Source organism: Ruditapes philippinarum, unplaced genomic scaffold, assembly GCF_026571515.1.
Source record: "Ruditapes philippinarum isolate M1 unplaced genomic scaffold, ASM2657151v2 ctg267_1_1_1_1, whole genome shotgun sequence".
Classification (NCBI taxonomy): Eukaryota; Metazoa; Mollusca; class Bivalvia; order Venerida; family Veneridae; genus Ruditapes; species Ruditapes philippinarum.
Genome location: NW_026855002.1, coordinates 38,110 through 49,181, shown reverse-complemented (window position 1 = coordinate 49,181; position 11,072 = coordinate 38,110). Strand labels below are relative to the sequence as shown.

Here is an 11,072-nt window from a genome sequence, read left to right as displayed (position 1 = left end):
TCATTCATTCATTCATTCATTTAATTATTCGTTCATTTATTCGTCCATTCCCTCGTTCGTTCCTCTATGGAACAAACGCGTTAAAACGCTTTTGGTTGTTCTCAAATTTTTAATCGTAAATTAATTTTAATCAACCTGATTTTTACAAGCCTAGATTTATATCATTTAATATGCACATGCATGACAAAACATGTTAGGAACTTTAACTTTTTTATAAAATGTTAAAGCATTTAGCTTATATGAACACAAAATTTAAATTTCGATAAATTATCTGATGTATAACAAACCGTGAAGTTTTACGATGTTATTTCGAATACGCTTTAAAAATATGTGTATAGAGTCTACATGTTTTTACTTCCTTATATGATGGGGGTGAAATTATCAAATATAGGTTAAATACGTTAACAGATGACAAATAACATGTGTTTTGTATTGAATATAAGTTTATTTTTCTTATTTTGGATAATTATTCACAGATATCAAGGTAAATAACATGAGAAATTTTATTTTTATTCTTAAATATTATGAATAATGAGCGAACCTTTCCACAAGGCTACACTTACTTCCTTGTTGTATAGATTTATGTCACTATATAGATAACATAAACACACAATTAAATGAATTGATATTGAGCAATATAAGGTCGGTATATTTCGTAGTGCATGAATACGATTCCACTAAGATAATTGTTGTCGAGGTTATTTGGGATGATTTTGCAATGCAATGCTTTGTTTATTACATCTCTGGATGAAGTATTTTTTATAAATACATGTAATATAGAAGAATCAAGATGAACTCATAATGAAAGCGGATCATGTGGTATAACTAAATTCAAAGAGTAGTTAAAGGACTTATAAGCAATATCAAGTTTACATAAATTAAAGTCATTTGAATTATAATGCATATTACCTTTAATCAGGATCATTTATTATTGATAGATTTATTTTAGTACTTGGCTGTACTTCAACAACTGCAACTCACAAAAGATCTGGGGACGATGTGATCATTCAGTTTCAAGCAAGAACCGTTAACACTGAGGATTCTTCTCTTAGTGTTGTAAACCAGATATTGTCGAATCTTGACTCTCCATTAGTGTCTGCAGTATATAAAGATGGTGTAAACACATATTTATCCGCATGCAACAATTGCACATTTACTGGTAACGCAGCTACTGGAGATCTCTCAGTAAAAATTGACAACTTACAATCACCAAATGGAGGCACATACAAGCTTTCAGTTAATCAAGCAAGCAGAGAAGTGAAGGGATGTATCGTGGTCTATATCCTAGGTAAGATAAAACAAGAAATTTACAAAAGCTTTCACCATATTTAAACATACAAAGTACAATACATAAACCAGGTAAATATATTATGTGCGAAGTATGTAGCACTTTAATGAATTATATACTCCAAATCCAACTATAAGTTGTTTAAAAACTATTAGGGTAATTGTTTCTCTAAGAATAAGTTAAAAATATACAGTATCAGTAAAACAATCAAGATAAATTTATATTACACTAATAACACATAGTGTTTTGGGCAACAGTGAATGTCTTATCACTTTTTCGAGGGATGATATTTTTACTGTTTTCCACAAACCTATGTGTTATTTATTTATTTCCCCGAATAAATATGTAATGATAAGAAATTTTAAACTCAATCTAACTGTTACAGTAACACAATGAACCAAGAGTAACACTAACTCAACTATCGTTTCCTGCTAAGTTGTAATTGTACTTTTAGCAAATAAAAATATCTACCAGTCATATAACATACAATAAGCTGTTTTTTATTTAGAAATCTACATACAAACCCATTTCTACGGTTATGATATGTCAAGTCTGATCCTATCCAGAATATTCTTTATCGCCTTTAACTGATTCTATTTGTAAAATAACACTTTGTCGCTGATACCATTTTTACACATATTTCCACGCAATAACTTCCGATTAAATTGAATGCTTACTTTCTTACTATTCAACCAAAAGATATTCAAGACGCGAACAGCATTCTAGGTTACAAATAATTCAATTATCTGGCTGACATAGTCACTCATGTGATGATACCCTGAAGTGAACTTGGAAAATATAGCGGCTGAATAGAGAATAAACAATGACAGCCTATCATGTTTTTTTTACAAAATAACACACGTAACAGATATGTTACAAATACTGAGTACAATATTTATAGTCACGTTCTGCACTTGCATTAACAGTAAGAATAACTTCCCTTGGCCTATAGAAAATCAACATAACAAGGTAATTACATTAGCAGTTTATCATGATGTATACGTAGGCTCTGTATATATTTATTTGAAATAATGATAATATTATATAAATGATTTTTTTTCTTTGAATAATGATGAAAGCTATTTGAAACTGATTTATTAAATTCTTTACCGTAAACATAAAAAGCTTCTTATCTATTCTTCAAAGTATACATAGTGTTGTCTTACCATTAACTTTTTCACATGTGTCTGCAACATCTCTATATTCAATTTTCTTTGAAAGCGTACTTAAAAGCAATGATAGGAAAGTAACATAGTAACTTTCCATATTAATTATTTTATTATGTTGTCAATGAAGCTTCTATACTAAATCTATTTGCTTTGTTTTTATTTACAAATGGTAGACTTTATTTGTCTATATAATTATGCAATGTTGATATATAGTTATAATTTTCGACATTAACAGGTGTGCCTACAAAACCAGTAATTAAATTGGAAAAAATGCCATTAGAGGGCGAAAGTGCAGTATTAATATGCAGTAGTGCATCGACAACAACACCTAATGACCCTAACCTTAGGATGACATATAACTGGAAAGTAAACAACAGCGATGCAAATGACCAAAGATATACTTATTCTAGCACTGGAAATAATCTGACGATATCAAATATTGACAGGAAAGATGTTAATCTGCAATTTACGTGTTCAGCAACAGAAGATGTCAGTAATGCATATACATCGGTCAGCAGTGACCTTTTAAGAATGAATGTCTATTGTTAGTATAATTAACAATGTATATAAAACTTTAAGTGACTGTATCTCTTTGTATTTTGAAGAAGTTGAAAGGATGGGATGGCATAATATTGCATACGTTATAATGCAATACTAAGATCTTCTATCTATTTTGCTCATATTAAAAGCATTTGCTTTAAATCTAGAAATAAGACCATCCTATCACAGATTTATGAACTATGATTTCAGTAACTCTTTTTCATGTAAAGAAGTAAAAGATCATAGCTTAACACCTTACGCTTTTGTAAAACTGAGTGAACCAGCTTTTACTGCATTATTATCTTAGTTTTGTGATGTATTACCATAGTAAAGATCAAACTATTATTTAAGCATATCAATTACATCTGTATTTAAGAATGTTATTCACATATAATATTTGACCTTGGCCTTATATTATCAAAGTTCTTAGTTTTATCGACATGCCTTATGTTATAGATACTTTGTATTATTGACAACCTAATTTGAATGTTCCGTAAATATTAAAGGAATATTGTTTTATGCAATTTAAGTTAACTAGAAAAAGGGTTCTGTTGAGACAACAAACAATTTTTGAAAAGGAGAGATACTTCCGAGAAGCATTGAAAACAATAACAATTATGAAAATTGTAGGCTCGGCCCCACCAAGTCTTTTATAGGGTAGCAAGCAAAACTTCAACACATTCTGATATCGACTGAATCCAAAACTTAATGAGTCAGTCCCATCTAAATGTGCAGATATTCTAGATCCCTTGGAAGTATTGACAAAATCAAAATTATGTGAAAACTGAAGATTCGGCTCCACCTCTACACATTTTACATTGAAGTGCTTGCTTTGATTTCAGATGCTCCATTTGTGAAACCCTTTAAAGTTGGGCCGATAGTTGAAGGATCCACTCTATCAGTTGAATGTATAGTTGATCCTGGTAATCCGATTTTAACTACATATTTATGGAAAAGAAAATTGAATAGTTCGCTTGCAAACTCTTGGTATGATATTCCTGATTCTTCAACAATTGGAAATCAGCTCGTGAAGCAAAATATTTCCAGAAAAGATGTTGGACTCTACAAATGTACTGCAACTAACGATATTACACAAACAACTAACCGACAAAAGATAGGATCAAGCTCTGAAACGTTTTTCCTCGATGTTTTATGTAAGTATTAGTTTTTTCATAATTTGAGAGATATGCTATTTACTCGGTATGCATGACGGAATTGAGAGTACTGACGTTCTTACGTAATTGTCAATTAAATTATGATTTTGAGAACCTCAGATGAGTGAATGATTTGAGGTTCTGTACGTTTTATAATGAAATGATGAAACCGCATTTCCTTTCAAAATCAAGGTTTATATTAATATTATGAACTCATTAATATAATACAATTTTGTTGATAGCCTTCACTATATCTATTCTCCATTATTGCATCCAAACTTTTAGAATTAAATATCAGATAACATGCTTATATGAATGCGACCTAAACAACAAAATATTTTTCTTTGATACAGACAAATGATTTTACTATACACATGTATGATTTGCATGCAACATTATTGAAACAAGCGGCATGCTTCATCTTTAAGATCCGGCATCAGTGTTTTCATTTGTTGTGAAAGGACATAAAGGGACGTCAACTGTGATTCTGGACGAAAACGATGAAGGCGTGCAGTTATTATGTGAAGTTGACAGCAATCCAGATTCGTCTGTAAAGATTCTATTTAAAGGCAAGGTTAAAAATGAATCACCAGGTGTTAATCATGTCTCATTCACTTTAAATAGTGTATCATGCCTTGATAGCGGTAACTACACGTGTGAAGGAAGCAACAAGATTGGACGGTCTTCTAGAAGGAACATCCAGTTACTTGTTAATTGTAAGTAAAATATCATTGACCGTAGAAAAACTACAGTATCTATTTTAGATACAAAGAATGCAAAAGCACCAGTTTCTGTTTAAACTTTCAAGTGTGTTTTGGGTGTTCCTCCTTGAGTGTTTAAGCCCGTAAATTTAAAATCGTCATATGACCTTTACCTAATGATGTAAAACATAAAATACACAAAACTAGAAAACCCCCAAAAAAACCCTAAAAAAACACAACAACAATAAGTTTTCTATCACAGGTACACCGCGTCCGCTGTTTCGGGTAGATCAGAATATTTCAAGCATATTACACGTGCAGGCCATGATGAGTTTTACTGCTTTAGCCTATCCAAATCCAGGCTCAAAGGGATTCTCTTGGCAGAAGGAAAATGGCGCAAACTGGACCCCAGTTTTGGCTAATAGAGATTTACTGATAACATCAACAGCGTTAAAGTCTAATTTGACTATCCTTAACATAACAAAGACTGATTACGGACGGTATAGACTCATTGTAAATAACAGTATAGGAACGTTCATTCAACACTTTAACTTGGCTGAAACGATATCGGACGAAGGTAGTGTTCAATTTATATTTAGTTTGTATGCACGTTTATGTGTTGATACGCTTAGGTTATGATATGAAGAGGTTGGCAAAATTTATTTCCGTCTACAAAAGTCGACGAGGTAGTATAAAAAATAGTGGTCTATAGTGGACCTAAAACGTGCGTACAACTGTCTTATAAGTGTTTTTTTATATCAAATTTTAAGTCACCGAACGTTTTGTTTGCCTGCAACAGAAAGTACGATAATTGCATGAGGTTCTAGTTTATAAATGGATAAGAAAAAAAATAAACATCGTATGATGAATCAATCCACATCTTTACAAATACAGATTTGTTTATGTTGACTTCTTTATGTTTATTATCATATGGATTATTATATGGTAATGTGTACCGATTATAAATTTTGTGCTATCTGTGTTCTGTTCCTGCATTACATAAAACAATTTTCTTTTTTCATTTTCAAACGAGTTACCAGGAGAAGAAGCGAAATGTAACATTTGTAATCCTATTTGTGATGCTAATAAAAACACAATCATAACTGGAGTATCTCTTGGAATAGTGAATGCAATACTTGTTGGAATACTGGTCACCGTTCTGTATAGAATGAAAGCAAGCAAAAAATGTAATATGAATATAATAACTTAAATGTTCTAAGCATAATAACCAAAACTGTGTTCATTCCTATTTTAAATTAATGTTTTGTTTACAACAGGCGTTATTTGGCAAACTAGACATTTTACAATTTCGCAGTGGTTATCATTCTGGCTGTTAGAAATATAATAAAATATATAAGCATGTTAAACGTCATACTCAGATTTTTTATATCTAAATAAAATTGTTAAATAATAGATTTGTTGACGACATTGTCTACGAAATCAATGGACTGTGTTGACGTTTATAAAATGAATGAAAAGTACAATTTATCATTTTGTAGATCGATATGTTCTTCATTTTTCAGGGTCGCAGTCACATGAAGGAAATGTAAGACAAGAGTAAGTACTTTCGATATAAAGACACCTATACGTTGATACAATGTTTATGTAAGATTTTAAAGTACAAACAATACACTATCCGCTTAAGACATGAAATAGATATAGCAATAAATCAACCTAGTATTCAGTGTTAGTACGCCTGATTGTTTAACATATGCAATTAAATGATTAAATTGCGTCCTTAAATATTTTTCATGCTCGTTCTTTATTAGGGAGTATGTCAACGTATCCCAGTCTAACATTGTAGAAGACAAAACAAGGACTGGACAATACAGCGTTAGGAAGGGCACCGATATAAGCATCGCCAATGTTACAGTCGAGGGCAGCTCACAGTATATGGATCTTTCTGAATATTCAAGGGATGATAAAAGTACATATGACGAGCTCAAAAAGTAGACATGAACTGCATGAAATACTGTATGTGTTTGCACGTAAAACACTGAAATTATATTATATATTTTAGGTTTGTACTACGGTTGCTTTACTTTAAGAAATAAAACTTTAATTAATTATAAAAATATATTTTTCAAGGTCAAATCTCCTTGTAATATTTAATATTTTTGTTTCGTATCCTAAATATCTGAATAAAAGGGATTCTTCGGAAGCATTTAAACGGCAAAATTACATGAAATTTGCAGACTAGGTTTGATTGAGTCTGTACACAAGAGATAATAAAAAAGTGCAGCAATAAATTCTTCATTATGCCTACATAAGAATAAAAAATTGATGTAGAAACTCCTATCTGTTCTTTCTATTTATATGTATTTGTATACTTGCAATAAGTGACGTCAGAAAGTTCTTAACAACAATAACCTTGAGGGTCATGTATATAACCTTTGATTTACGTTCATTTTTAACACCGATTTTGCTTGGATTATCTCTTTGATGATGCGTAATAATCACTGTAGCTGTTCTAAATGTTGATATTACATAAAAAGATTAATAATTTCTATAATATGATATCATTCGGATGAATGAATGAAATATCTTACCTTTACATTAAAAAGTATTTTTACAATTGTACAATTTTGTTTCAAATTTTGTATAGATATACAAGTATTTTTTGTTGTTATTGTTAAATCAGAAGGCCGTACATAAAATAAGTATAATAAATGTTCTTTTTTTTAGTAATCTTAGTTTGTTACCTTCTCTAAATAAAGATTTTATCATCATAAAAAAACATGTACTATACGAATATTGTAAATTTAAAGATGTCTCTCGAAAAAGAAATATGTATTTATCAATATTTCTTCCTAAAAAACAATAATAAACAAAATAATGTATCCAATTATACGTCAAGAGAAACAAATTAACTGTTTTTTTTTTGCAACTATCTACAGAAACAATATATCAAAATATTGAATATAATAAAGTATATGGTTAATAATTGCCTTTATTTCAAAATTTCTGACATTTTTGTACAGGTTTGTTTCATAATACAATTTATCATTTTCATTGTTCTTATAGTAAAATATTTTTAGTATTTTTTATTCTTCGTATCACCTATACATTAACGTTTATGACTAACTTTGCTATTTTATGACTGTCGAGGTTGCACCTCGTTCAATTCTTTGTTTAATCTCATAGGAGTTTATAAGATATTGTTTTTAGTAATTTTCGCACATAATTATAATCACGTTAAGGTAATTGTGCGGAAACGTGATTAATTGATGTAGACAAATGACTGCAGAGAAAAGATTTTATCACAAAACATTTTGCAGTGAATGAACAATAAACAAAGCCCCTTTTCCCAATAGACAAATTCTGCATTTCTGGCGGCAATATGAACAAAGTGTTAAATCAGCGAGATATATTTATAACAGACATGGAATAGATAGATTGATGTAATTGATAACAATATCATAATTAAGTTAACCAACCGTTAAAAATGCAGTAATAAAAACCTACAATGGTTGTCCTATACATCAAGAGTAATCGTATAGCGTCAGATCTATTGAGGGTGCCTTAAGAAAAACGTAAACTTTGTTGGGTTTTTCTTTCCCGCTGGTAAAAGAAGCTTGCACCTTTTCTGGAATGAAGAACAACTACAGTCTCGGTTATAAATTTATTTTTATTGTCATGACAAATCTAGAGCGGCCACCATTTTATCAATAAAGACGACTGGCTTTTAAGATAAGCCGGCTTTGAAGTCATTACAAACTAAAAAATGAATGATGATCTAAAACGCCGCGTTAATTATATTTCATTTACTAGATAATATACAACCTAGCACTAGAATCAGTTCCGATTGATAGTAAGTTACATTTTATTGCAATAATGTTTTTGTAATCACATCAAGTCTGACATTTGTGAAATAAATATATTGTCAATATCTTCAAACTTTTGTAAGATTCATACGTATACTATCATTCATTCCATTGCTGTATTTTCATGTAATATCTGTTTAAAATTTGTGATGTCCATTGTATTCATTGACCGTTCATCAGTGACCACAATATTTGTTTATATTACTATACTATAGTTTATGTTGATGTGCATAGTGATTGGATATCGGAGATAGACATCCTTTTTGCAGTACATGATATATACTGTATTTCATATTCATGTATCATTTATAAATTGTTCCTTAATAAACCGGTACTTAATATTTTCTTATTACAGAGTTATTCATTTTTCTCGTTTCCATTACTAACCCTAACCTACCATGACTTGATGAAAAGAAGCTGAGTAAAAAGACCGGCGACACATGGAACAATTAGTACTAATAAATGAGTGTAAAGTTTCTTGCTGAAGGAAACAACGAAATGCTCCTTTAATCCACTTTATAAACTATAAATAATTTGATCATTTTATTATGTTCTATAATAAACGCAATAATATTGAACTTAATGAAAGAGTTTCATCATTTAAAAAACTAATAACTTTATACATGTTCTAAGCAATGAACATGCTGGTACACAATTTGATTTGTCAATGAGTCACTCTTCTCAGTACATCGCCTGGTCAACTTAATTGTTTGTACTTACATTTTAATCTGTTCAATTTGTTTTTTATTCTGTAAACATCACCCATTCAAACCTTTTCATTAAGCAATAACTTGCTATTTTATTACCGTCCACAAAACAGACTACACCAAAGTTTGCCCTACTAGCATATATGATATCAGGATTTGTAATTCTCTCACATATGATTTCACGCTAAGTCAATTGTGCGGAAACGTGATTAATTGACGTAGACAAATGGCTGTAGAGAAAGGATTGTATTACAGTAAGTACACAAAACAAGTCCCTTTTCCCCCAATAGGCCGATTGTGCATGTCTAACTGCATTCAAACTAAAGCCTTAATTCATCTGAATGTAAGTGTTACAAACATAAAACTTTATAATATGCTATTGATAACTAAATTTATCAAAGACCCAATCAAGGAAGCCATGCGTCAAACGTGCGTAAGAAATGCACAAAATGGATAAATTATCACATTGTGAATACCTTAGTCAAAATCGTCTGTTTTGCTAAGCGAACACAATCTAGTTTTATCTTTTTATTAAATAGAGAAAAACAGAAGCACAAAATGACAAAGTTAAAAATAATGCAGGCACAGTTTCATTGAGTCTGTTTTGATGGTATTGAAAAATGAAAGTTGTCTTCCAAACCCCCTAGCACCGGCTTAAGCAGAATTCAACATTTAAACATGAAAGTGGTGATTTTTAAATTAAAAAAATAATTAAAATAAAATAAAGCATTTTCTTCATTATCAGGGAAGAAGGTGTCTGTCTTTGAAAGAAGCGATATTTTGTTGTTGTTTTTTGGTCGTGAAAGAGCTCGGATTACAGTAAACAAGTACTGTTTTCCAAATGAATATGTGATAGAAATCATTTATTTACTTTTACAAAAACCATTTAAGCGCAGTTCATTAGCTCATAATTTATCTATTTATTGTTTGACATTTTACATCATTAAGATGAACTAGTTTGCGTAGACGCACAGTATATGGCGCATTCATGAATGAGATCATATCATTGAAATGTTTTATGTGTAATTTGCGCAATAGAAATGACAATAAAGCAAGAGTTTGTTGCAAAATAAAACAAAAATAAACCTGGTTTAGGGAAATATAAATAGAGATGAAGATACATTTAGTGTATTGTGTATTTCACTATTATAATGATAGGCAAATCTATATTTCCTTTTATTCACACTGTCTTATACAAGACAGGTGTAAAAATGATTCTGCCTTGTAAAACTCGATCAATGCTGGTGCTTGCTCTTACTACCGAATGGTGAAGAGCGACAATAACTTTTCAATCTTGCTATACAATCAAACACACATTTCTTTAAAAGGGATAGCCAAATAACTTTTTTCCATAACTTTTGAAAACGCTCACAAGTTTTCAAACTTCTTTGTAGTGACATAATGTATGTAAAACAATATTACTATATAAAATTAGTATTATTCAAACTTGAGAATCAAATGCGTGCTTGATTTGCTTTGATAATATCGTAAAAAGAAGTTCATTGTTTTAGAATATCTTAATTAAACAACAATAAAATTTCATATATAAAATCAGAAAAAAGTACGTAAATTATTATAGACGTCCATAACATGAAAACTTCCCAACCTACGATGGTGATTAGCACCAATAAAACAAACAAACAAAACAAACAGAAACAAAGAGAGAAAAAAAAAGATTTTTTAACATGG

At 30.3% G+C, this 11,072-nt stretch overlaps 1 protein-coding gene across 1 annotated transcript; it reads left to right on the top strand.

Moving 5' to 3' along the window:
• The first annotated feature begins 351 nt into the window (after positions 1 to 351).
• Positions 352 to 9,015, top strand: LOC132741772 (muscle M-line assembly protein unc-89-like). Its single transcript, XM_060730028.1, has 9 exons — positions 352 to 484; positions 950 to 1,288; positions 2,693 to 3,001; positions 3,840 to 4,151; positions 4,580 to 4,867; positions 5,115 to 5,429; positions 5,893 to 6,039; positions 6,376 to 6,409; positions 6,622 to 9,015. Exons 1-9 carry the CDS (start codon positions 409 to 411, stop codon positions 6,803 to 6,805), a joined length of 2,004 nt encoding a protein of 667 aa, XP_060586011.1. The 5' UTR covers positions 352 to 408; the 3' UTR covers positions 6,806 to 9,015.
• The last annotated feature ends 2,057 nt before the right edge of the window (positions 9,016 to 11,072 follow it).

What these genes read in the sequence shown, in the direction of transcription:
- LOC132741772 (XM_060730028.1), top strand. Translation starts at nt 409, where the DNA reads ATGACAAATAACATGTGTTTTGTATTGAATATAAGTTTATTTTTCTTA. An exon ending in TATCGTGGTCTATATCCTAG is followed by an intron (nt 1,289 to 2,692) that starts GTAAGATAAAAC and finishes CGACATTAACAG; the next exon opens with GTGTGCCTACAAAACCAGTA. An exon ending in AATGAAAGCAAGCAAAAAAT is followed by an intron (nt 6,040 to 6,375) that starts GTAATATGAATA and finishes TTCATTTTTCAG; the next exon opens with GGTCGCAGTCACATGAAGGA.